General features: G+C 41.1%; 1 protein-coding gene across 4 annotated transcripts; it reads left to right on the forward strand.

Moving 5' to 3' along the window:
• Positions 1-2,360: 2,360 nt before the first annotated feature.
• Positions 2,361-27,661, forward strand: LOC111860127 (uncharacterized). 4 transcript variants are annotated; one of them, XR_011982156.1, is made up of 2 exons: positions 2,361-6,390; positions 26,499-27,661. XR_011982156.1 is itself a non-coding variant. In XM_072698079.1 (2 exons), the coding sequence occupies exons 1-2, from the start codon at positions 2,379-2,381 to the stop codon at positions 6,305-6,307; spliced, it is 3,579 nt and encodes a 1,192-aa protein (XP_072554180.1). In that variant the 5' UTR covers positions 2,361-2,378; the 3' UTR covers positions 6,308-6,650. The 4 variants fall into 4 exon arrangements, 1 of the variants encoding a protein (XP_072554180.1); XR_011982155.1 differs by lacking the exon at positions 26,499-27,661 and adding an exon at positions 6,605-6,650; XM_072698079.1 differs by lacking the exon at positions 26,499-27,661 and having other exon boundaries at positions 2,361-5,954; positions 6,305-6,650.
• Positions 27,662-27,915: the final 254 nt, after the last annotated feature.

The raw sequence follows: 27,915 nt of genomic DNA on the forward strand, positions 1-27,915 counted from the left end.
TTAACCGAGAGGCTAATAATAGAAATGATCCAAGCTTTAAATTTGCCTCTCATGCTGACACTGCACCCAGACCTGAAAAACCTTTCTGGAAGTTTAACAGACAGAGAGAAGTGTCAGTACACAAAACAGAAGTATTTTTGAACCCCAGCTATGAGTCACAAGGGAATTCAAAAAGGTCAGATGATTGTAATAAATTGTGCCCAGTACACAAAAAACCTCATGCCCTTCTAAAATGCAGAGCCTTTCGTGAGAAGCCCATCGGAGAACGCAGAACACTTCTGAAAGAGAACAACATTTGCTTTAGATGCTGTGCCTCTTCGACACATTTTGCTAAACATTGTAAGGCCAAAGTGCAATGCTTTGAATGCGGCAATGAAAATCACAACACAGCTCTCCACCCTGGCCCAGCTCCCTGGAGCAAAGAAGCTGACTCCGATGTAGAGCATGGCGGGGAGCAGGGTGTCACCTTGCCAAGTGCAGTCACTTCCAAATGCACTCAAGTCTGCGGTGGTAACCTAGCTAACAGGTCATGTTCTAAAATTTGCCTTGTAAAGGTATACCCAGCAGGCCACCCAGACCAGGCAATCAAGCTGTATGCTATTCATGATGAGCAGAGCAATCGGTCTCTTGTCCGGTCAGAGTTTTTTGAAATGTTCAACGAAAATGGTCCTAGTTCTCCCTACTCACTAAGAACATGTGCCGGCCTTAAAGAGACAATGGGTAGAAGAGCCACCAGTTATGTAGTAGAGTCTCTAGATGGGACAGTGCACATCCCCCTGCCCAGTCTGATAGAGTGCAATGACATCCCCAATAACAAGGAGGAGATACCAACGCCTGACGCAGCACTCCCTCATCCTCATTTAACCCCCTGGGACCGGCGATCCCGCCGGCGGGATCTGACAGAATTCTCGCGAGACCGTTTAAATAACTCCGCGAGTTTTTGTCATATACACATTTTAAAAATACCCTCAGAAACTTTGGACGGTCTACTTTTCAAATATATATAGGTACAGTAGAAACTAAATATATTTTTACAGCTTCGTGATACGAATAGAAAGAACAAGAGTGACTGACTTAAGCGTCTGCGTCTCGAAGCGGCTCTGATCACCCACCCACTTGCAAATCGCGCTATTCGCATGATAATAACATGATAATCCGACAGTTAGTATTGGGTGAAGAAATATGTGAATACGCCCATTGTGACCGAAATAAACAAGAGCACATGTCTGGGTAGTGTTTACACTGATCGGCTACAATATAGCACACGGATACGTCTCTGCCGCTGAAGCTTTGCGCCAGTGTTGCCACTTTCAGCAGCGAAGCTCATACCTGTGTTCATAGCTCAGTGGGCTAAGCCTGTGTGCCTGCAATCACGTGGTCGCCGATTCAAACGCAGCGTATTTAGAACGTGAATAGCGATCTTCCGCTGAGAGCGGTCCTACACGCTCCCGACGCAAGTAAAACAAAGAAAGGTGACACGATTTGCTTTTTTGCCTATTTAACCTAATTTTAAAAACCTTAATACTTCTGACAATGGAAGTTTTGAAAAGAAGACAGATAACGGATTTAGTCAGTGTTTTTTTCATGATTCTACATAATGATTTCAGCGAGATATAAACTGAAATACACGAGAAAGATACGCGGTCGATGATGCCCTCGTCCCCAGAGCGTCAATTATAGTCACTGCATCATATTTATCGCTTTCTATATTTATATAGTCACAGTTTTTCATTTTTCATTCCATCTATCAATAAACTGTGAAAGGGATTTTATTGTTGCTACTTTTCTTGCGTTTCAAACTGCCTTTCCAAAGTGATGGGTGTGGGGTGCAGTGACATTCCAGACTGATGGGCCATTGACAGTATGCAAACTACTACAGGTGTGAGGACACCTATCTCATCAATATTCATTGTGAAGACCACTGACTTTGAGAAAAAGAGTGTCACTCCAAAGTTCTAACACTTTAGTAATCAAACCATATAACATTTCTGAATGTCACTTTTACCTATGTGTAGCCAACCCCTGTGTCTATAAGCTTCAGAGCTCAAAAGTCTTACCTAGAAATGTCTATAATGTGATTTTTTACAATTTCTCAGCATGTCTGAAAATAGGTTTTTGAAAAGTATATGTTTAAAGTTGATTTTAACAAAAAATAGAATAATAACATTCTAAGAGGTCTCAGATTATTGGTGCTGAGTTTGTGCTGAATAAAAGCAAATGTATCACTTTGGGATAAGTGTTTTTTAGATAGGTGAAATATTTTAAAATGTCAAGGCATGTCAGACTACTTCGAAAGTGGAAAAAAGGCCTCAGGCCCCAGGGGGTTAAAGAAGATCATGCATCTCATCCCAGAACCTGACCCAAATGCCCACATACTAATGCTGCTTGGACGGGACGTCGTCAGGGTTCACAAAGTCCACAAACAGATAAGTGGCCCCCATGACGAACCTTTTGCACAGAAATTAGATTTAGGGTGGGTTATAGTGGGAAATGTATGTTTGGGTGGTGTTCATAAAACTATTATGGTAAATGCTTTCCACACAAACGTAACAGAGAGAGGTCGACCAACGCTTTTCAAGCCTTGCCCTAATCTGTTCAATATAAAGGAGAAACCCTTTGGGATCCAAATTCCCTACGCCAACACACCACAATCCAGTGACAGAAATAGTTGTGTAGCAGACCACCTTGGATGTTGTGTGTTCGAACAAACAAAAAATGACTATCATGTCTCCCTTTCCATTGAAGACAATGCCTTCATGAAAATAATGAAAGAAGGGATGAAAAAGGATGTAAACAATAGGTGGACAGCTCCGCTGCCCTTCAAGTCACCACGCCCAAGGCTTCCCAACAACAGACCGCAGGCTATGAATCGGCTCATGTCTCTGATCCGCAACTTTGACCAAAAACCAGAAATGAGAGATCATTTTATAGCCTTCATGGAAAAGATTTTCCAAAATGGTCATGCTGAAATTGCTCCTCCTCTAAAGGAGGACGAAGAGAGGTGGTACTTGCCATTGTTCGGGGTTTATCACCCCAAAAAGCCGAAACAGATCAGGGTTGTGTTTGATAGTAGTGCACAGTACAATGGACTGTCACTTAATAATGTCTTGCTAAAAGGTCCAGACCTCAACAACTCACTCCTTGGCGTCCTCATGCGCTTCAGAAAGGAAGCAGTAGCCTTTACAGCTGACATTGAGCAAATGTTTTATTGTTTCTATGTGCAGGAAAAAGACAGGAACTTCCTCAGATTTCTGTGGTTCCGCGACAACAACCTCTGCAACGACATCATTGAATATCAAATGAGAGTCCATGTCTTCGGCAACAGCCCTTCCCCTGCGGTAGCGATATTTGGCCTACAACAGTCTGTCCAGTGTTGCGAGACAGAATCCGACCTAGACGTTAAGCAGTTTGTGACACGTGATTTTTATGTCGATGATGGCCTTAAATCCCTTCCTACTGTGGAAATGGCTGTGACCCTGTTGCGGAAGACGCGTGACATCCTTGCGAAGTCGAACCTGAGGTTGCACAAGATCGCAGCTAACAGAAAAGAGATACTTGAAGCTTTCCCATCCCAAGATCATGCAAAAGATCTCAAAGACTTAGATCTTGAAGCAGATGTACTGCCAATGCAGCGTAGTTTAGGTCTTCTCTGGGACCTGAAGAGAGACTGCTTCACCTTCAACGTATCTGAAGAGACAAAACCCTTCACTCGACGCGGTGTCTTGTCCACCATAAACAGTCTCTATGATCCCCTAGGCTTCGTAGCGACTGTCACAATCCAGGGCAAATCTATCCTCAGGGAGCTTGCTGAGGATAACAGTGACTGGGATACTCCGCTGCCCCCAGAAAGGAAAGAGTCATGGATTCTTTGGAGAGAGTCACTGAGTGCACTGTCCAACCTCTCAATCACCAGAACGTACACTAACATCTCACCAACAGAAGCAGCACACAGAGGATTGTACATTTTCTGTGACGCATCAAATAAAGCCATTGCAGCAGTGGCTTATTTGAAGGTAACTGATGCAGACAAGAACTGTGAAATTGGTTTTGTCATGGGGAAAGCAAAGCTAACACCACGCCCTGAACAAACTATTCCAAGATTGGAACTTTGTGCTGCTGTGCTAGCAGTAGAGCTGGCTGATTTGGTGACAGGAGAACTGGACATTCAGCTGAATAGCACTCATTTCTATACAGACAGTAAGGTTGTCCTGGGATATATCTATAATGAGACCAGGCGCTTTTATGTCTATGTTAGTAATCGTGTAACTCGAATTAGGAGGTCTTCACAAGCAAGTCAGTGGCATTATGTCCCCACTAACCAGAACCCAGCTGATCTTGCAACACGGTTTGTTCCTGCACATCAACTTGCGCTCACTAACTGGTTCATTGGCCCCAAATTCCTGCTGAAAGACAAGCAAAGCCATCTTCAAGACACCTATGACCTTGTCGAACCCAGTTCGGACACGGACATCAGACCCCAGGTCTCCACTCTGAAAATCACAATCAGGACAAATCTACTTGGTGCCCAAAGATTCACTAGGTTTTCTCATTGGAGTTCCCTGCTTCGCGCTATGGCTCGTCTGTTGCACATTGTTCATGCTTTTAGATCAACCACGAATAAAGACGGTTCTTGTAAAGGTTGGCACCGTTGTGGAACTGGAGTCACAGTGGAAGAGTTTGAGAAAGCCAAGAACAGTGTCATCCGAGCTGTGCAGGGAGAGGCATACTCTGAGGAGATCAGGTGCATTGGTGGGCAACAGGAGATTCCTAAGGGCAGTCCCATCAAAAATCTGGACCCCTTCTTAGACAACCAAGGTTTGCTTAGGGTGGGTGGCCGCATTGCTGAAGCAAATCTAAGTCAAACAGAAAAGCACCCACTCATTATTCCTGGCACCCATTACGTTGCAACTCTCATTGTGAAGCATTGTCATGAACAGACCCTTCACCAAGGCCGGCTCTTCACAGAGGGGGCTGTCCGCGTAGCTGGTTGGTGGATCGTGGGCGGCAGGAAGAGAGTGAGCTCTGTTATACGCCACTGTGTAAGATGTAGAAGGTTGAGAGCCCCCCTCAATGTGCAAAAAATGTCCAATCTCCCAGCTGAACGTCTCTCAACCGAACCCCCGTTTACAAATGTGGGCTTGGATGTGTTTGGCCCTTGGAGTATCTTTACGCGACGCACAAGAGGAGGTGTTACCCGAAACAAAAGGTGGGCTGTCCTCTTTACATGCTTGAGCATGAGGGCTGTTCATATTGAAGTGATTGAATCCCTTGACACTTCGAGTTTTATCAATGCGCTCAGACGATTTTTGGCTATCAGGGGTCCGGTGAAGAGCATCCACTCAGACCGTGGCACCAATTTCATTGGTGCATGCAAAGAACTTCAGATACCTTCAAACATAAACATTACTGCAGTCAGAACTTACTTGTTGGAACAGGGATGTTCATGGACTTTTAATCCTCCTCACGCCTCCCATTTTGGTGGTTCATGGGAGAGGATGGTGGGTCTGGCTAGGAAAATTCTTGACTCTATGTTCTTTGAGCTCAAGACCATAAAACTTACACACGAGGTTCTCGTCACTCTTATGGCGGAGGTGTCTGCCATAATAAATGCACGGCCCCTTGTTCCAGTGTCGACAGATCCTACTGACCCATTTATACTCTCCCCAGCTGTTCTCCTCACACAGAAGGTCGACACGCTCTCAGCCCCTGCTGGCAACTTTGTTGCTTCTGATCTTTATAAGCGTCAGTGGCGTCAAGTCCAACATCTCGCCAACACTTTCTGGGACAAGTGGAAACGTCAGTTTCTCTCAACACTACAAATCCGACACAAATGGCAGTCTACTCAACAGAACGTGAGCCCAGGGACTGTTGTTGTTATGAAAGACATTCAATCACCAAGAAATGAGTGGCCACTTGGACTTGTGACCAAAGTGTTTCCAAGCAAGGATGGTAAGGTACGCACTGTGGAGATAAAGGTACCAGGGTTACGAGGAAGTAAGCTATTTACCAGGCCTATCACAGAATTAGTGGTTCTTGTTCCCCCAGAATCATAAAGACTGAGATATATTGTTTTGACTTTCATAAAAGAGTGGCGCCAATTAACGCCAGGCGGGGAGTGTTTTGTTCCAGTTTTACAAGTTGTAGTGTTTGAGTTAAATATAAAAAATTTATGTATTTAATTTCATTCATTTCATTGTAATTTCTATGGAGTGAAATATTTGAAAGTGCGCCATCTACTGGTTATTTTTTAGTTTGGCCGACATATCAGTTTGTTAGTTTTGAAACAAAAACTTTATCCTGGAAGTGAACGACGCAGTCACGGAGAAAGACGTCTCGGCAGCTCACATCGTTAGCCACTCCAGCATACATCTTGTTATGGTTGCATCGTCGGTATGTACAGAGGAAATGCACATGTACTCTTGCTTTCATGTGTTTATTTATTTATTTTTAAGTTTAATATGTATATTCATTGCTTGCAAGAAGTCAATTTCGTTTGCTTTTTTTTCTTCTTAGCATATGATTTTCGCTGGTCATGCCTTTTGTTGATTAATATGGGGTGTCGATGCGGGTCAGAATTTGTTTATTTTATCTGTTTTCTTTTTAGTTTCACCTTTGCTTCAACCAATAAACCTGGCGATCTATATCCAGAAGTTTGAGTGGAGTAAAGCGTTTAGCTGTCTGTCAGTGAATGCACCGCACGCATAGAGGACAGAACAATGTAAAACTGAGTTTTTTTGTCTCTTAATTCTTTCAATTTCATTTTACTTTTTCTCAGCTCATTGAGAAGGTGTTTTTCTTGGGAGGCAACATGTGCTGATTCCAAAGTTTTAATTTTCTGTTCTAGTTCTGTTGCGAGTGCTTTTTCCTTCTTCTTTTTATGTACTGAATATGAAATTATTCTGCCTCGTATTACAGCCTTTGCTGTCTCCCAGAGAATCCCCGCAGAGATACCTGGCAGGTCATTTGTTTCAATAAATGTTGTCCAATCTTTTTTAATAACTTCTAGAAACTCTGAGTCCGTTAGTAACGATGTATTCAGTCTCCACCGTTTAAAAGGTGGTGCACTAACTTTTACAGTAACCGTCATAGTGACAGGTGCATGGTCACAGATTGTTATAGGGTGAATTTGTGTGTCACATATATCTTTCAGGACTGTATTGCTGGTAAGAAAAAAGTCTATCCGGGAGTAAGAATGATGGACTGGTGAGAAAAACGTGTATTCTCTGAGCGTGGTGTGAAAAGTACGGCATACATCACATAGGCCGAAATCATTCATATATTGTTTTAATGTTTCAGATGACTGGCAAGTACGGTAACTAGCTGCTGTACTACGTCTGTCAGATTCTGGATTAAGTACTAAGTTGAAGTCCCCTCCCAGTACAAGTTCTGTGTCTGAGTGTGATGAAATTGCTGCAAAAAGTTGGTGGAAGAAGGAGGAGTCATCACTATTTGGACCGTATATATTGGCAATACATATCTCTTTGTTATATGCATGAAATTTTAATAATTATGAATATACCTTCTGGGTCTGAGATAGTGTCTTTACAGTTGAACCATATTCTTTTGTTGATTAAAATTGCTACACCTCTTTACTTTGAATTATAACTAGCTAAGTATATGTGTGGAAATTCTGGTGAATTTAATGTACACTGTCCTGTTTTGGCTAAGTGAGTTTCCTGCAGTAGGACAATGTCTGCCTGTAATGTTGTTAGATATTCTAAGATTTTATGTCTCTTAGCAAATGAGCCAATACCACGCATGTTCCAAGTGACAAAGCGTAATGAGTTCATGCTGTCCTAACTTAGACCCCCTGAGTGCAATCTAATGTTAAAATGGACGGATGTGTGTGTATGTGAATGACTATGTGTGTATGAGTGTGAATGTGTCAGGATGAATGTATGTGCAAATGTCAATGTGTGAATGTCTCCATGTGTACTACGGCTATTAAGGTGAGGAGATCTGTCTGAGCTTGAGTGGGCATGTGTATATGTGAGTGTATGAATGCATACATGTGTGATGTTAAGATGAGGGGGTGCGTGTATGTTTGAGTGGGCGTCTATGCATGCGAGTGTGTGACTGCCTACGTGTATGTGTGGGTGTATATTATCTAGTAGACTGCTTCCAGATAAAACATTTTTGAGCGTCAATATCGATATGCAACAATTACCATAACAACCAAAGTGACAATGATGGCCATAACAACAACAACAACAACAACTGCGACTGTGGTGAGACATTAAACAAGGGGGTTGAGGAACAGTAAGGGATATAAAGTGACCCAGTCTTAATAGTCCTTAGACAAAGCCATCTAGTGTGCGGCGTGCGCTAAAAACCTGTATTAACTGCCAAACTTTAAAGTTAGTTTGTTAAATGCGTGTTACCTTAGTCGGAAGTGGTTTCAGTAGAGCCAAGCAGTGGTGTTCTGGTCGCGAAATAGTTGTCCATTAACATACAGTCTGTCTACTGCGATGACAGCTCGGGTTCCCTCCACAATGAATTTTTTCCTGAGCTGGAACAGGATTCTGCGACGATCCAGGATTTCTTTGGGAAATTGGTCGTTGACGCTGAAGTCCGTTCCTCTGAGCTCCCTGCCTCTGCTTTTCACCAGCTCCTTTTGTTTGAAATGTTCAAACTTGGCCACGATAGGTCTTGGACACTGAGCTTCTTTCCTCACCCCTCCTATGCGGTGGACCCGATGAAACGTGATGTTGTTGACGGTGTCCCGAGGAAGTTTAAGTTCTTGTTGCATGAAGTTTCTGATGGTAGCTTCTGCGTCTTCCTCTGCGCGCTCTGGAATTCCAGCGAACACTAAATTGTCCCGCATACTTCTAGCTTGAATATCAAGCAGGGACTCTTTCATGCGCTTATTTTCTGTGGAGAGTTTCGCCATACCTTCCGTGAGGGATGTTACAGAGTCTCTGAGAATCTTGTTTTCAGATGCTAGCGATTCAACCTGTTGTTGACTGTACTCCAGAGATTCCCGTAATGCTTGAAATTCCTTGTGTAGGATTTCTACAAGTGCCAGTCGGGCGTCAAAACTGGAAAGTTTGTTATTAATGGAATCTAGGATATCTCCGTATTCCTTATCCGGTGGTGAAGGGCTGCTTGAGGGGCTGTTTGAAGTACAGTCCGAGCGGGTTCTCTTCATGGACGGAATCGCTTGGTTCTTCTTCATGATGAATCGTTCGTAACACTCGTCCATGTAATCCTGTAAATCTTCCAAGGTTTCTTCGTCCAGGATGTAATGAGTGAACTTATCTATCCGATAAAGTACTATAAATACTATTATTAATATTTTGTCTTGGTTAAGTTGGCTATCGAAGTAAGTTTTGTTTGTTTTTTTAGTAGGACGCTGCCATGTTGGATTACGCACAGCTCTCGCGAGATCTCACAGCATTACCGCCCTAATTATTAATAATAATTAATAATTATTATTAATAATTATTAATAATTATTTGACCCCTCACTGATTTTGTAAGTTTGTCCAATGACAAAGAAATTAAAAGTCTCAGAACAGTATCATCTCAATGGTAGGTTTATTTTAACAGTGACAGATAGCACATCAAAGGGAAAATTGAAAAAATAACTTTAAATAAAAGATAGAAACTGATTTGCATTTCATTGAGTGAAATAAGTATTTGAACCCCTACCAGCCATTAAGAGTTCTGGCTCCCACAGAGTGGTTAGACACTCCTACTCAATTAGTCACCCTCATTAAAGACACCTGTCTTAACTAGTCACCTGTATAAAAGACACCTGTCTACAGAATCAATCAATCAAGCAGAGTCTAAACTCTCCAACATGGGAAAGACCAAAGAGCTGTCCAAGGATGTCAGAGACAAAATTGTAGACCTGCACAAGGCTGGAATGGGCTACAAAACCATTAGCAAGAAGCTGGGAGAGAAGGAGACAACTGTTGGTGCAATTGTTCGAAAATGGAAGGAGCACAAAATGACCATCAATTGACCTCGGTCTGGGGCTCCACGGAAGATCTTACCTCGTGGGGTGTCAATGATTCTGAGAAAGGTTAGAAATCATCCTAGAACTACACGGGAGGAGTTAGTTAATGACCTCAAAGTAGCTGGGACCACAGTCACCAAGAAAACCACTGGAAACACATTACACTGCAATGGATTAAAATCCTGCAGTGCTTGCAAGGTCCCCCTGCTCAAGAGGTCACATGTGCAGGCCCTTCTGAAGTTTGCCAATGAACACTTGAATGATTCAGAGAGTGACTGGGAGAAGGTGCTGACCAAAATTAATGAGACCAAAATTGAGCTCTTTGGCATTAACTCAACTCACCGTGTTTGGAGGAAGAAAAATGCTGCCTATGACCCCCAAAACACCGTCCCCACCATCAAGCATGGAGGTGGAAACATTTTGCTTTGGGGGTGTTTTTCTGCTAAGGGCACAGGACAACTTCACCACATCAACGAGAAAATGGACGGAGCCATGTATCGTAAAATCCTGAGCGACAACCTCCTTCCCTCTGTCAGGAAATTGAAAATGGGTCGTGGATGGGTGTTCCAGCACGACAATGACCCAAAACATACAGCAAAGGCAACAAAGGAGTGGCTCAAGAAGAAGCACATTAAGGTCATGGAGTGGCCTAGTCAGTCTCCGGACCATAATCCAATAGAAAACCTATGGAGGGAGCTGAAGCTCAAAGTTGCACAGAGACAGCCTCGAAACCTTAGTGATTTAGAGATGAGCGCAAACTTGGTCATCAATTACAAGAAACGTTTGACCTCTGTGCTTGCAAACAAGGGTTTTACCACCAAGTATTAAGTCTTTTTTGTTAGAGGGTTCAAATACTTATTTCACTCAATGAAATGCAAATCAGTTTCTATCTTTTATTTAAAGTTATTTTTTCAATTTTCCTTTTGATGTGCTATCTGTCACTGTTACAATAAACCTACCATTGAAATGATACTGTTCTGAGACTTTTAATTTCTTTGTCATTGGACAAACTTACAAAATCAGCGAGGGGTCAAATAATTATTTCCTCCACTGTATATATGTATGTATATCTTACAAGACATGAACAATACTTTTGGCTATGGCCCTCGACTATGTCCATCAATGCCTGTAGCAGAGCTAGAAAAGTGTTGTAAATTATCCAAATAGCAAGAGTAAAAGCTGTATATTTGGTCCTTGGCAGCTACATGCTCGAGGCATCCAAACATCCCTTTGATTGCACATAGTAAACAAGCTAAATGAAATCATAAAAAATAAATTACCAAATGCGAAAAGATTATACATTTATAAACTGACTGTTCGTGTCATTTTGGCATTTCAGTACCTCACCACCGACATAGAATATATTATTGTTTTCACATTAGCAGGAATTCTTAACAGACTTAAATGAGCAATACATATAATAAGTTTATGGCTTAGAAATTTAGCAATACTGTTGCTGTTGTAAAAAAAATATTTTTTTGAATGAAGGTGATTTTCTTTTCCCTCAGTGACCTCTTTCTTTCTCTGTGCATCTGCTATCTTGAATGCCACAGATTCTCACATGCAGGCCAAAGTCAAACTCTGATCATTAATTCAGCTTCCCCTCTAGCCTCTTTAGTGAAGAGCACAAGCTATAAGAATAAAGGGATAATTTCTAACATTGCACAGCTGGTTTATTGGAAGTTATTGTGGATCTTTCTGGGAGATTCATGGTTGTTGTTGTTGTTGTTGTTTTTCTTTTTTTTGTTTTTTTTATTGACTTACCCTCAGATACAGCTAATTGTTTCCTCTCGCTGAGGATTAGAAAATACCAAAACCAGTAAAGCTGTAGATGGACCATTTTGCACTCTCTGTCAAACATTACAGATATATCATAAGGGTCCTCTAGAAAAAAAAATCAGTATAGAAATATGTTATGCTGTAATAATATGTTATATATGTTCTGCATCTTCAGTGACACCTGGGGGCTGTTCCACGAAGCGAGCTTATAAAATTGAGGATTATTTGTAATAGCCTCGCTTGAGTTAGCCTAACAGTTCACTTCAGGCTCATTGAATTCCACAAACAAAATTCAGGTGTATTTAATCTCCACTAATTCAAGCCAAGCTTGATAAGCGAGGCTCGTGCGCGTCCGCGCGATATAAAAGGCAGCCTTGTTAATCGATGCTGGATAAGTAAGAATGGAAACTAAGGAAAGAGCTGCATTTTTTCCCCAGGCAGAGCAAGAATTATTATTACAAGCCTATGAGGACTACAAAGATATAATAACTAGAAAGGGGAACACGAGCTGTATTATCAAAGCTCGTGAGGCTGCATGGCAGAAAATAGCTGACAGGTTAAATGCGTAAGAATATGATTTAAGTAACCTTTGTGTTAAGGATGTCAAACTATTTTACAACTAAATGAGAACAGTGTCAAGCCTTCAAAATGTATAGTCATTAAAATTTCCTTTTACATATGCATTTTGTTACCAGTTGTAAGGTACTTTAAGGTTATTTTAACACATTGATAAACAGGACAGCATGTTAATTATATGGGTCCATCTTTGATAAAAAGTGATATATAATTGTAATTATTTATAATGCTTGGTTTCAGGAGCAACATAAGTGGAACGAAAAGGTCCTGGCAGCAAGTGAAGATTAAATACAAAAATATTCTTCAGAATGGTAAAAAGTAAATCTAATTAGAACTACATTTTTAAAGAATTAATTTAAAGGCCACTTTTGCATTGTATAATTTAGCCACCAAAAAGAGAGCTGCGTCTGCTGCAACTGGTGGGGGCCCACCGCCAACAGCCTGTACCCCAGCCGAGGTGATGGCCCTTGCACAGAACTGTGCATGGTCTATTATTGAGGGGATTGAGGGAGGAACATCCTCAGATGTTGTTCCTTCTAGTAATGTACAATCGTATGTTAAAGGTATTAAAAAAAAAGGGACGCCGATTCTCTCCCGGTGGTAACCTTTACAGAGTGTCCGATTAGAACACTGGGTTTGTTTGCCTACTTTTGACAGGTTATCCTATAGTTGGATAGTAGCGCATTAACACACCACCCATAAAACAGTCCGGATACTCGTTGGGGGATTCTGCAATTGTGGTTTACTGAAACAGAAATAAAAACATAGGAATCAACATATAACTACCGCTCACGGGTAACATAGTTTTACAAACATTAAACAAATATAGATATTAAATTATATTAACCATTTGTATTACAAAACGCAAATAAACATACAATACTCAAAACTGAGCGGCATTAACGCAGCAAAACGCGAACTGCGATCAGCGCGATATATTTATTTTAAATTACAAACGTATAAAACAATAAACATTTGCTCCGGTTACAAAGCATACTGTAGTTGCGGTACGAATGAACTGCATACTGTACTTACTCAGCATGCACGCACAACTACACCATAAACCCAACAAAACTTCGTATAACTACGTTGAACTCTGCATCCAGCCTAAAGGAAAGCGAAGAAGAGAAAAAAAACCAACGTGGGGTCCTGCGTGACGCCTCCAATGGCCGAAATAATGTCTGCTTAAAACACTGCACAATTAAACAAAACGCTCATTTAACAGCCTTTTCTACAGGTATGGTAGGTCTTTACTCTGTTTCTCCTCTCTGCCTTGCTTTCTGTTAAATGTCTTAAACAAATATTCTAATGCATTACAGTAGTGGATGGTGCCTTGACCCTCTTGGATCCTGAACAACAGTCATTAGAATCTGTTGTGAGTATTGTATTTAATCATATACTTTAATACACTGCAATAACTGTGGGTTTTATATTTAATGTTCCAGTCCAATGCCTTTATCTGCTGCTAATTCTGTCATGTATTGTGGTTTTTGTTCACTTACTGTAAGTTAATTCTGTAAGTTAAGTCCCGCTTCTAATGGAAATAGCTTTACTTGTACTGTTAATACTTGTAGTCAGGCATTGTACAGCAATAAGCATACCACTGCATGTCGTACTTTGTATGTGACAAAAGTTGAATTTGATTGCATTGTGGCCATGGTAAATATAACCAACAAATGTTCCCTTTTTGTAGATCGCGGGGCCATCCACGACACAGGAGGATGAGGAAACTGTTTCTGTTTGCTCAGAAATGCTATCCGTATGAACTTGAAACTATTTTGCAGCGAATAACATTTGTCTCTTCCTTATAAACCCATGCAGTATTTGCTGTGTACAGGAGTCTGAAGACCCAGGTGGCCAATGCTCTCAGCCCTCATCAGCACAGCCCACATGTACTCAAAGACCATCAAAGGAAGAAGGTAAGTAATAAACTGTTTAATGTAATTAATAAGAATGAATGAATAATTATTTTTTCCTTCTAATGAGACAGATATCCGTGCTATTTACAAGAGGTATTTGATCCAGGAAATAGAAGTCCGAAAAGCAGACCTCGAATATTGACAACTGAAAATAAAAAAAACTGAAGCTTGAAATTAAAAAATTGGAGAGAGATGTAAGTGGTTAACATCACTTTATTGTCTACATTTAGTGTTCACTGTTGTAAATGCTTCCCCTTTCCCCCAACAGGATATGAAAGATTAAATAAAAATGAAGAAATTTCTCTAATTGTATAAAAATAAATGAAATTTGCAACAGAATCAACCAAAATATGTGTTTGCGTACACATCTCTCACAGCTCTACCGTCCATGTGGTCTTCCACTGCTAGTGTAGAGGTATGAATCCAGATGATACATGTCTATGTCTTTTATTATTGGTTATTGTTTATTAAGTACATGAGTATTCTAACATAACTTTAAGTTGGTATAAAATGGAATGATACTTACTGTATGTAATTACGTAGACCTGTATATACAGGCGGGTGACGCTAGAGGGAGCGACTGCGAGTTTCATCCATTGATGAAATCGTCGCACTGCCAATCGTGTTAAACATGGGGAAATCTGTTTTAATTTCTTATCGTGTTTATTCCAATTTACAGGTAAGAGAAGTAATGTGGCATCGTGGGTTACGTCTATTAAATGCTTGTCGTGTATTTTATATGTTTGGTTGCGGCACGCGGGTGATATCTAATCGCATTAGCGCAGTCATGGTTGGAATGCGGCCAGTTAGCTCGCGCCATGTGGTAGCAGAACAGAGATGGTGGATGTCGTTCGACACGGTAATGTGCTCGATATTATTTGTGGAGCGAACCGAGTAATGGATTATCATTTCATTTGTGTTTCGTGATATTTTGTCATTGTTTGTTAAATAGTATAATGTTGGTTAAGAAAGTTTATGGTTTAGAGAGGGCGATAGAAAGGAAACGTTATATATTGTTATACGGTTAATGTATGTTAGCACTATGTTATTACGTGTAGGCGGATGATTGGAATGTTAATGTGAGCTGCAGAATTTAAGACGATACCGTATAATCGCGTTTCAATTAGTGTGTATGTAGATGACCCTATGTGTTGTGAGTTAACGCGACTGCGAGTTTCATCCATTGATGAAATCGTCGCACTGCCAGTCGTGTTAAACACGGGGAAATCTGTTCTAATTTCTTATCGTGTTTATTCCAATTTACAGTGTGACTAATAAAAAGAACTTATGAGTGCCACCAGAAAACCCTGCCTCTTCTGTGTGTGCAACACTAGGCCCTCTTCCCATTGCTCATCCTGCATCAATATTGGCATACGTTCTTGCTGCAGTATTGCCACATTATGCAAAACTGCACAGGCTACTAAAATGTCACACGCTCTGTCTGGTGTAACTCTGAGATGCCGCAGGCAGTTAAACCTGGATTTTAACTGTCCAAATGTCATTTCAATGCGTGCCCTTGTCTTACAATGGGCATGGTTGAAATGTCTCTCTGCTTGTGTTGCAGGATCTGTATATGGTATGAGAAGAAACGGTAGACATGGGTATCCTCTGTCACCAAGCAGCACACCAGGAAAAATTCCTATAATAGAAAGTAGACACATTAGACTGTAGTATAATAAACTATAGTATATTTGTGAATTTTAGTTGACTTGCCTTGTCTGAGGCTTTGAGCCAGTGAAGACTCGCGAAAAATTCTGGCATCATGTACTGATCCTGGCCATTTTGCCACAATGTTTGAAATTAGATGTTCAGCAGTGCATACCATCTGAAACATTTTAGGAAATGGTAATGACATACATTGCTAATGTTGGACGACTACACTTTCACCTCTCATATATAAATGTGAGGTATTATCAGTACTTACCTGTACATTTATACTGTGATATGATTAATTATGTAATCAGGCTCTGTTGGACCTGCTGGAGCCTTTATCCTCACGTGTGTACAGTCAATGGCTCCAATGACGTTAGGAAAGCCTGACAAATTAAATTCAGTTACTTATCAGGTAATGATTTATGTGTTGTAAATGAGTAGATGTTTAAAGATTAAGCACCATTAATTCCAAAGAAAGTTTCCTTAATGGCAAGAATTCCTCGGTGGCCAGGAAAGGTAATGAATATATTTAAAAAGGACTTTAATGCAACGTAAACCTTCCTGATTTCACGGCACACTGTAGCTTTGCTTAAATGTTCAGCATCCCCCACACTGTACAGAAATGAACCACTGGCAAAATCACGCAAAGCGATAAACAAAGACTGTGCGACCGTAAGGGCTTTAGAGCGACGTGTGTTTTTAGAAATGTAAGGTTCCAATAACTGACACAAATATGCAATACTGTGTCTACTAAATCTATAGAGCTCGTATAAATAATCATCCGGAAAATGTTGGCAACTCCAGTCTCTAGTGGGAACTGAGGAGTATGGCTGTGAGGGCTCAGAGGCATGGTTTGAATTACGGGGGGTACTGTACCCCCCGATCAAGACCCAGACCCCCCCAAAGAAACAAAAATAGCAGTTTTGGGGGGGGGGGTGTCTTAACATTTTTCTCTTGTTGTAAAAAAAAAAAACCTCACCTTGTAGGAAAATTTTATGTAAAACGATTTCAGACACCCCTAATGTGGACCGTACTATTTTAACCACCTCTGCGCTAGAAGCAGCCAGTCGGTTGCGTCATTCATTCTCATTGAGTGACCTGGGGCCTCATGTATAACGACGTGCGTAGAATTCACACTAAAACATGGCGTACGGACAAAACTAGGAATGTGCGTAAGCAAGAAAAAATCCAGATGCATAAAACTGTGCGTACGCACAGATCTACGCACATTCCCTTTATACATTCCAATTAGCATGAAATTTTACGCACGTGAACGAGCCCACAGCCACCCCCCCGCCCCGCCCCTAATTATGTATATTTGAATATGCAAATCAATATAAATACCCACTTTGTTCAACGTTTTGTTTAAAAAACAATGGCCAAGGCACGCGGAAAAAAGAAAAAATTCAGTGAATGCGAAGTGGAGGTCTTGCTTAGTGAAATTGAAGCAAGAGGAAAAATTCTGTTTGGTGGATTAAGTAGTGGCATCAGTAACAAAAGAAAACTGATGGAGTGGCACAGCGTTGCGGAGACACTTAAAAATGTAAGTTCGGAAAGTCGCACAGTGCCTGAAATTAAAAAGAAATGGTCGGATATTAAAGTCGACGTTAAAAAGCGAGTAGCGGCTCACCGTAAGAGTCTGAACACCACTGGAGGAGGTAGCGGAATTCCGGGCTCACACCTTTTGAGCAGCGTGTTGCTGCTATTATTGGGGACACAGTTTTAACGGGAATCTTGCCAGCGGGTGAGGGGGACTCCGACATCAGCGCGGGTGAGTTTTTATTTATCTATCTATCGTACTATACTTGTTTGATTTATTTGCATGGTTAAGTTGAACAAGCAGGCATCACATGCGTCAGTACTCATGTTTATTCTGTTTCAGACAATAGTACAAGAAGTGACCCCCGTGCTGTGGATGACACTTCTGGCGCGGAAGGCGCTGCTGTGCCGAGCACATCGTCGGGCGCTGGCCACACACACCCCCGTGCCTCAGAAACCGAGGGGCGACCATGTGCTCACGGAATCTGTGCTGCAGTCACAAAATGCAATAGTAAACTCTGTAACAGATGTTGCAAATGAACTAAAAAATATACATGCTGTGCTATGTGACATTAACCACACGTTAAAAGAATTAGTGAAAAAATAAATTCTGCGTTTGATTACCTGTTGTTACATTCTTTCTATTACATTCAAACGAAGTTGTAATGCTGCCCCATTTGCCGGATCATTTGGAGGGTCGAGGTCAGGTTCATCATTTCTCAGCTCTTCTGGTACAGGCAAGCCACGATGTTGTGCCACATTATGCAGCACGCTACATGCGTGCACAATGCGGCATACTTTCTGTGGACTATAGAGCAGCACCCCGCCGGTCTTGTCCAGGCAGCGCTAAAGACCTTTAAGCTGCCCTATAGTGCGCTCCCCCACGCCCAAGCCCGAGAATGAACGTCGTTGTAACATCGCTCTTGTTCACTCCGTGGGTGTGCGAGCGGAGTGAGAAGCCACGTCTTTAGTGGGTACCCACTGTCCCCTAAGGAATTGTCATATAGTTAAAACGTACAGAAAACCTACAATTTTGGTCCCAGAATATGAAATGTCTTCTTACCAATAAGCCAGCCATCACGCACCACAGCATTGTCAAGTTTGATTCCAACACTACTATTTCTGAGAATGAAGGAATCATGGGTTGAGCCAGGCCATCTTGCCACAACATTAGTGAGACACATTTTCGCGTCGCATATGATCTGCACATTGATGGAGTGGAAGTTCTTTCTATTCACATATGCAACTTCATTCTCTGAAGGCGCTTTTATAGCAATGTGCGTGCAGTCGATCGCTCCAATTACATTTGGAAAACCAGACATCGCTGCGAATTGCGCTTTAATGTTTGCCTGCTCACCCACAGTGTAGGGAAAATGTATATATCTCGATGACAAGCGGATTATGCCATCCCATACAGCTGGCATGGCACGACTCAGTGATGACTGAGAAATGCCTGATCGGTCCGCAAGTTCACGCTGAAAAGCACCTGTGGCTAAAAATCCGAGGGTGGAGAGAACTAGTACAGGTACCGGTAAGGCGCAATTTCTTGCAGTCTTCCTCCATAAAGCTGGCTCCAGTTCAGCACACAGCTCCAAGAGGATAGCTCTTGGAAATCTGAATCGACTTAGTAGCCAGTCATCATCATGAGCCAAGAAATCACTGTGATCCCTGAATACGCGCTCTCTTCTGACTCTTCCATTTGTAATGTCCTCTAACAATGCAAGAGCAGCCATGGTTGGAATATTTTTTGTTTTTCCCTGCACCATTTTATTGTCACAGATTGATTACGATCAGGTGACCGATGGCCAATTAATTTCGGTGTATTTCATGCAGACCGTGTCATGAATGCGAGTCTGACACAGTGAAACTGCAGTAGCACTCTTTTGCCAGTAGGTGCCTCCATTTTGCCAAATCGAGCAGAAACTTGTGTACGCCTTGTCTGGGGTTGCCGTGAGAATGTGCGTGGCGGTACGCCAAGTTTAGTTTTTATACATCTCGACGTGAGCGTAGAAACGGGCGTGCGCAACATTTTCGTGCGTAAGCACCGTTTATACATGAGGCCCCTGTTCATTATGTTCATTTGTCATAGTACTGCTTGTCGTGCGTTGATAAATGTGAGTAGCCAGCAGAAGTCTAGCCTGTTGAAAATGTATTATTTTACAAGTTTCATTTATTCGTTTAAATGTTTCATCTACTAATGCAAGCTGACGTCTTTATAAGTTGAATTACTTACCATTGTCCTTCTGAGGCCGGTGTTCTGTTGAGTTGAGCTAACGTAGTGCTAATCGATAGCTCTAACCAAAGATTACCTTGACAAAGTAGCTCAACTCGACAGAACATCGGTACAGTCAATGTTAGTTATGTTAACTAGCAAGATAAGCTAAGTTCTCTATTTGAACCAGGCTTATTTGGTGAGGTAAAATCGATCATGGTCATTTTCCAAGGAGATGAACTCCCTATGTTTTCATTCTCATTTTATCATGAATAAATTGTGCCTTTCTGAAATTAATTCGCCACTTTGCCTGTGTGGTTTATTATTAGGCTCATGTTAACGCATAAGAAGGTCTAACGTTATGCTCTGAAAAAACATTACTATAAGTGAAACCTATAGGGGCAATGTAAAAAAAAAACTAGCTAGCAAATAATAAGCCCTATTATTTGAATTTTAGTGGTATTGATTCTGCATTCCACAATTTTATATTTATAGACATTTTTAGAAGCTGACCAGCCCAGATACTGTTTTGTTAAATATACTGTAGATTAGATTTTATTCACAGACACACTATGAGGAAAAGGAAAGATGGAGACATCAGACACATTTTTGATGGTAAAAGAAGTGTAAGTAGGAAATATTAGTGTTAAGGATAATGAGATCTTCTGTATTGATTCTCATTTTGTCGCATGTCCAGACCATGACCGTGTGCTGCATACATTAGTAAACACCCCTAGCGCATCTTGCACTCTTAACATTGATCCTGGTGGCGACTATTTGTATTGACACGGTAGCCGACCATAATGGTCATTGAAGTGTTATGAAGGCAGTACCCCCCAATTATGGAGAGATAATTCGCACTCTGCTCAGAGGGCAGATAAGGAGACATTCATTAGAGGAGCAGGTGACACACCATCTGTGGTCTAGTGACCCACGTCCGGCTTACAGAGGAATCAAAGCTTTACATATATCTGAATCTGTTCCTCAGAGACTTGTAGTCAGAGCAGATCTTTACGGATCACACTGCAATTGAGACCCACAGGGCTGGCTGCTTTGAGCAGCTGTTTAAAGCTGCTTCTCTGGCTAGGATGGTGGACATCTCTTGGCTCACGGATCTTGAGGCTGATCCTTTGATCTGCTGTGAACCACCTAGTCTCACTGAAATTGCAAGGGTGGTGAATCAGCTGGGGGTAGGGAGGGCTGCAGGGATCTCTGGTATCCAGGGTGAACTTCTCCAGGTTGGGGGTAAGGCTGTCCTTCTGGCACTGTAGGCAATCTTTGCTTCCAATTGGGAGACAGGCATCATTCCAGCTGAATGGAAAATGGGACATGTTGTCCCTATGTGGAAAGGGAAGGATGATAGCCTGGATTGTAGCAGCTACAAGGGGATAACACTGCTCTCTGTGCTGGGTAAGGTCCTTGCTAGGGTCATCTGTAACAAGATCCGTGATCACTTGCTCACCTACCAGCAACCGGAGCAGTTTGGCTGTACACCTAAGAAGTCTACCATCAACTGCATTCTGGCACTGAGGGTTCTCATCAAGCACAAACGCAAATGTCGGCAGAAGTTCTTCGCAACCCTTGTCAATTTTCATAAAGCATTTGGCTCAGTTGATCGAGATGCCGTGTGGGATGCCCCCAAAGTTGCTGGACTTCATGGCCAGCATGTACACTGACACTGTGAGTGCTGTGCAGAGTGGAGGGAGAACCTCTCCGTTCTTCCCAGTTGATTTTGGGGTTCACCAGGGGTGTGTTCTTGCTCCTACTGTTTTCAAAGCTTGTATGGACTGGGTGTTGGGCAGGGTTGTGGGGTCCAGAGGCTGTGGGGCATCTGATTTACTGATCTTGGCTTTTCCGATGATACTGTGACTTTTGCGGCGTCAATGGAGGTTCTTATTAGGGCTCTGGAGAGACTCTGGCTCTGGGGGCTCTGGCTCTGGGCTCTGGCTCTGGCTCCCCCTTTGGGTCTGGTTCCTCCCAAGGTTTCTTCCTCTTAGGGAGTTATTCCTTGCCACCGTTGCCTTTGGCTTACTCAATGGGGAGTCCTTAGGAGGCAGAAATGTAAAGCGCATTGAGACAATGTAATGTTGTGATAATGCGCTATATAAATAAAATTGAATTGAAAATTGAACTGAGTGAGGAGTCAGAGTGTCTGGGATTGAGAGTGTCCTGGTTAAAAACAAAGATACAGGCGTTTAATGACTTGATGGGGTTCAGCAATGAGTATTGTGTCTGTTTGCAGGGAGAATGTTGACCTCGTTGAGTGGTTCACTTATCTCGGGAGCAACATTCAAGTCAGCAGACGGATTGGGAGAGCATGGGAGGTCATGAGGTCACTGGAATGGAATGTGTGGCACTCCCGATATCTTTGCAAGAGGACGAAAGTCCAAATCCTGGTGCTTGCTGTCTTGCTGTTTGGCTGAGAGACACTAATGCTATCCATTGAGCTGAGACAAAGACTGGACTCCTTTACTGCGTCTCTTTGGAGAATTCTTGGGTACCACTGGTTTGATTTTGTGTCGAACAAGTGGTTGCTAGAGAAGTCCTGAATGAGATACTGTTACGGCCAGGGATATGAGAGCCGCACCCACGTACACAGACACAGGGACACCCGACACACCACTCTAATACGGCTTTTAGTAAACCATATGTATTTCGTAGCAGACAAGCAGGTACAAAAGCACAAGGTCTTTACGGGTTGGGCCCAGACGACACCAAAGAAATAAAAAGAGTAAAACAAAATGTCCCTACCTACCCTTAGTTTTTTTTCTCCACTCTATCTAATGAAAGAAACAAAACAAATAAAAACCTACCTACCTACACTAATCTAACTATGAAAACAGAACATACAAGAGTGGTGTCCGCCTGATCTAATGTGTCTAACATAATAATAACCTACGTAATGCCCAGGGTCAAAGTTAATTAATCGGAAACGGAAAACAAACGGATTTCTGGTATTTATAATAAAGTGGAATATACAACAAAAGACCGATGAAAATAAAGAATAAAACCTGACCCAACCTGCAAATGTCCCACAAGGTGAGTGGTACACAATTTTTGTTAAAGCCGCGAGGTACACAAGCGATATATATATATATATATATATACATACATATATATATATAAGACACAATTAACAATTTCCAAAATAAACCCTCTCCAGCTACCACACTGATGCAGCCGCTGGCGGCGTCTCTTTAAAGAAGCTGGTGGGTGGAAGTTCCGGTAGCGATACGCCACTGGGAGGCAACGACGAAGATCGGGGGCGGACCTGAGGATCAAAAGAGAGAGAGAGAGACCGAAACTGCGCAACCGCAGCAGAGAACGTAACAGATACATTACCTGCATTGTGAGGGAGCATCAGTTACGGCACTATGGCCATGTGGTGCATTTCTCTGAAGGTGATCCGGCTTGCAGGATTCTTGTTGCTGAGGATCTGAGCAGCTGGACCAGGCCAAGGTGGCGTGCACGTAACACCTGGCTGCGGCAGATGGATGGCCATTTCCAGAGGACCGCCAGCCAAGATCGCGTGCTGTATCATCATGTGGTGGATGTGGTAACGCGCTGCATCAGTGCATGCTCCCCAACCTGATCTGACCTGACCAAATACCTGTACTTTCATTTGTTTATTGTCTTTCAGTATAGATTTCAGTATAATAACAATCAAAGGCACCTCACAATACTTTTAAAAGCATTTAAGGAGTAATAGCTACAATGCTGTCTTTCACCAACTGCAGGTATATTCTATGTGGGACTAAGAACAACAATAAAAAAATAAAACCTCAAAAAGAATTGTGCTGCAACAATACACCTCACAAAGGACTTTATCTATAGTGATAAATGGGCTGAGGTGCCCAAAATATCAACTTTCATTAAGCAAGGAAATCATGAGTGACACCCAAGGTTGTCAGGACCTATTTTTCGTAGAGGCAGGAGTCCTAAACCCTTGTTTGGATAGAAAAAGCTGAAATTGATTGTGAAGTCAATGAGTTCCATCTAACACAATTCTGCCTGGCTTCTTTACAGCTCAAACCTAAAAAATGCCCCCCCTCTCCACCGAGCCAGTTGCAAAACCACACACACAGACACACACACAGAGTTACATAAGAAATTTACAAACGAGAGTAAGCCATTCGGCCCATCAAGCTCATTTGGGAAATTGTGCAATCATATCTTTTTGGGGACCGACACAGGCCAAAGTCTGGATCAGGCCCCCATGTAATAAAAAATTACAGTGGAGAATGTAGGGATGAATCCAATTAAAATTTGTGAGAGGTCTACAAATAAAATTTTGACACATGGGCACCCTCAAGGTCACATAATCATAAATTAGATCTGTGTTAAGGCATCTTCCAGTCTTTGTATTACTGATTAGTACAGTGAAGGGGATCAAGATGCAATGTAAAATAAGCATACTTTTAATTATCTCTTCAACATTTCATTACACAGTATATTAAAATAATAAAACAATGGTAATTTAATTTCATTCTATTATTTGATAAACACACATTTAATTTCAAATTTCCATGGTATTGGCTAGTATTAGCGTGACATTCGCGAGCAACTGTAAACTGCACTTCCCTGCAAAAAAAATGTTCTTTACGTTCTCTGCTTATCCTCTGAAATGTGACGGGAATGATGCTTCCCTCTTTGGCTATTGTTGTGTTCAATTTTAACTCGGAAGTCAGAAATGATACAGATTTGAAAGCTGTAATTGAATTCTGTTTACTAGCACTTCTGTCTTATTTGTGGCTCATTAAATCGGTCGTACACGCAGTGCTGTCCAACTGCTGTCTGTAGACATATTGCTGCATGTTTGTATGCGCAAAATACCGTGCAATATGTTGTAATTAAGTGATATTGATTACAATGAACCTGGCTAGAACTGGGGCTTGTTTCGGAAATCAGGATTTATTGATTAGCTGGCTAACTTGTTGGATTTAAGGTAGTCTTAGCTAAATGCAAGTGAATGTGGATAAAGGCCATTTAAACTGGGAGTCCTTAAATCCGACTAGATGTCTTGGTGTTTTCTTTTATAATTTTATTTTACACTGTTGTAAGTTGTGTATATTATTGGTTTCAGCATGTAATTTAGAGTGATAGAATCTGAATGAATGTGAACCATGAGGTATATTTCTTTTTTTTATTCATTTGTATTTAGTTTGGATTCACCATCTTCCGTATTTTTTAGTTAACGCAAACTACCTCTCTTCAGTTCAGCTGGAGCAGCTGAAAAAGAGCCCAAAACAAGTTCTAAAATGACATTTATTTTACTTGTTTGCAATTTCTTTTGTTATACATTTGAATATGTGTACAGTCCTAACCATTGGGTATTGTATCATTTTGTATTTTTGAGGAAAACTAACCGGGTTGTCAACTTTGGCCAGCTGGCTGGCGTGGGATTTTCAATTCGAGACAAGTCTGCACACACACTGACATGTATCTATCATTGTAAATAGTCTGTAGGGTTTGCAAACTGTCCCAGTGCTTTTGATGTAGCAAATTTTAGGTTTATAATGGAATAATGCAGACTTGCTGTAAGATTCCTTGTGTGCGTGAGAGTCTGAAAACGTGAGTGTCACACCTGATTGGCAACCCTGAACTAGGTAATAGTTACCAACATCACTATGTCACTTGTAACTGTATATATTATTGTATTTCTTTAATTCCTAGAAGTGCCCGACCTGATTAAATATAGAGCAGCAAGCTTTATTCACAACTTGTAAAGTAGTTGTTTGATTTTTTTTTCTAGTACTAGTGCCTTGTTCCCCAGTTGCACCAATGAGCCATACTTAACTCCTCTTGCTTCGCACCTCATTTCTAAGGTGTATACCCACTCAGCAGGCCAAAGTCTCCATAATTGCCTATGGTTTTCTGTACAATGGATTCAATGACTGTCAAACAAGATATCTGTAATAATGTCTTGCACCTGATAGTGTGAATGCTTGTCTTCATCATTGTTCAAGAAGTCTGCTGGATTTTTATTTGTCAGACATTGAATTATCTTCAACTAATTATCTTAATTAAAGCCATTTAACTTTTTCAAAGCTCTGAAATATGAAGGTTGGGAAAACTTTATAGACTACATAATAGAAACCACTGATGTCTCAAGAAATACCACCACACTGGAAACTATTTTAGTTCTGTCATATAGTTCTGTCATAGATTTTTCTTCAATGTAACATGAAAAACAACAAGATTACACATTTCCCTCAGCCATTCCAGAGTAAACGACAGAGACAGGAAAGACACTGATTTTTTTTAAAAGCTTTGATTTGAAAGAAAGAAAAAACACTTGTGTATAAACTGTCTATAAAGAAACTGTCTAAAAACAAAAATCAGAAAAAAACTGTTGTTTTTTGTTTCCACTCATTTAAAACTTTGTAAAAACACAAGAACCCAGCTGAGCACAAATCAGTGGGGGACATTTAATTTTGTCATTGATACACAAAATCAACTGGGAGACTGAACATAGAATGATGTCCAATAATATGTGCAAACATACTGGAAAGGTTTCACAGCGCTTCTGGCCCAGTAATATAGAGGATCATGCACCTCCTGCTGCAAAAAAATTATGATCGCAGTTGAGTGAAATATGCGAATATGCGCTTCTTTTTAATTTTCATGTGCCTTCCTGAGGTCTGGAAACATTCCTTCATAAAGATGGATACTGTACTACTTTCTATGACATTATTTGTCTTCCAGCAGGTATGAAGAAATCCAATAAATGGCACGCAGAATTAGCACAAATTGTATAGGAAGGATATACTACAAATATGATTTCTGCCAGGAAGAAAACTGGGGGTGTGATTTGAGATAAATGTCTGAAACACTGTGTGGTTCCTTTACTTCCCATTGAGGTCCCTGTGTAGCAGAACTGGTGAACTTCTACTCTGCCACCACTGAGAATGTCATGATGTCCTTCACCCTCTCCAAGACCAGGTTACAATGAGTGGTCCGGCCAGCTGAGAAGATCTCTCACCATCGCTAAAAGACCTGTTCACCACCAGGACAAAGAAAAGTGCTTGGAAGATTACTGCTCATCCCACTCACTGCTTCACCAAGCTATCATGGTTGAGGTCCATCACAAGCTTCTATGTTGTAGCCATCTAACTCCTTAATAAACTCACCTAGGTCATCAATAATCCCATTACCCAAGTGCAATCCATTCATTCCTCTTCCCATGTCTGGACATTTCTCTCCATTTCTGTTCTGTCTATTTGCACTATATCAGCAAGTGAACAATTGTTTTTGTTGATGCATTACTTTGTTCTTCATCTGTGTAACCTGTATGTTGTTCTTAGCATTCTGTTTCGCTTGCACTTTGCCATCAGTTGCACATGGTACTCTTATGCAAACTTATTTGTTTTGACATGTCTTTGCAACTTTGTGTGTTTCCTGTAAATGTGTAATTGGTACTGTGTTGAGTTTTTTGAATATTATTCAGTGAAGTGTTTCTGATAAGTGTCTTGTAATACTGCCCTGTACTTAATGCTTGGCACCAAATCACATCCAGTTCAGTATATTTGTACTTTGCAGTAAAACATTCTGAGTCTCAGAATCGTCACCTTTTTATGTTAAACTTTTTATGTTAGACCATGAATGTGAAAACAAGCCACCTGTTAGGATTTGGTCTATGAATAATGTGGAATGCTGCAGATGATAAATGCAGCAGTTAGGATTAAAATCATTGTCAAGTGGAGGGAAAAAAACAAATGAAGGGATGATTAAACAGGAACATGTATGATGAGCTACATGGGAAATGACAAAATTGTTTTTAAAAGTACACAAATCACATAAAATTTTATTTTATTGTTTTGTCGTTCTTGATGACAACATTATTTTAGACAATGCTTATGCAAAACTGAACACCACAAAGTTTCCATTTCTTTTAAGGAAACAATACAATCTTATGTTTCTGAGTTTACAATGATCAGAAGTGTAAACATTCAGTTACCCTGCCCAGTCATCTCAGAACGACATATCCACAAATCCCAGATAAATGGATATTTACCTTTTTTTCTGATAAATAACTGCTTCATTTATATTATCTTTTAAGTATATGTATTAGATTTCAAATGATTAACATTCTGTAATCTCAATAATTCATTAAAACCTTGGATATACACTGTTCTTTCATTCACCTTTATTTCGGCCTGTTGAATTTGAAATAACTTTAGTCTTTTTCAAATCTGGCCTTTGAAATTGTGTGATTATGGACCTTGATAAAGTAGTGCTAATTTCTCTCTAGAAACCTGGTGGTTTTAATATCCCAGG

The sequence above is a fragment of the Paramormyrops kingsleyae genome, chromosome 13 (assembly GCF_048594095.1).
Source record: "Paramormyrops kingsleyae isolate MSU_618 chromosome 13, PKINGS_0.4, whole genome shotgun sequence".
In the NCBI taxonomy this organism is placed as follows: domain Eukaryota; kingdom Metazoa; phylum Chordata; class Actinopteri; order Osteoglossiformes; family Mormyridae; genus Paramormyrops; species Paramormyrops kingsleyae.

Excerpts from the sequence above, each read along its gene's own strand:
- LOC111860127 (XM_072698079.1), top strand. The coding sequence starts at position 2,379 with ATGCTGCTTGGACGGGACGTCGTCAGGGTTCACAAAGTCCACAAACAG.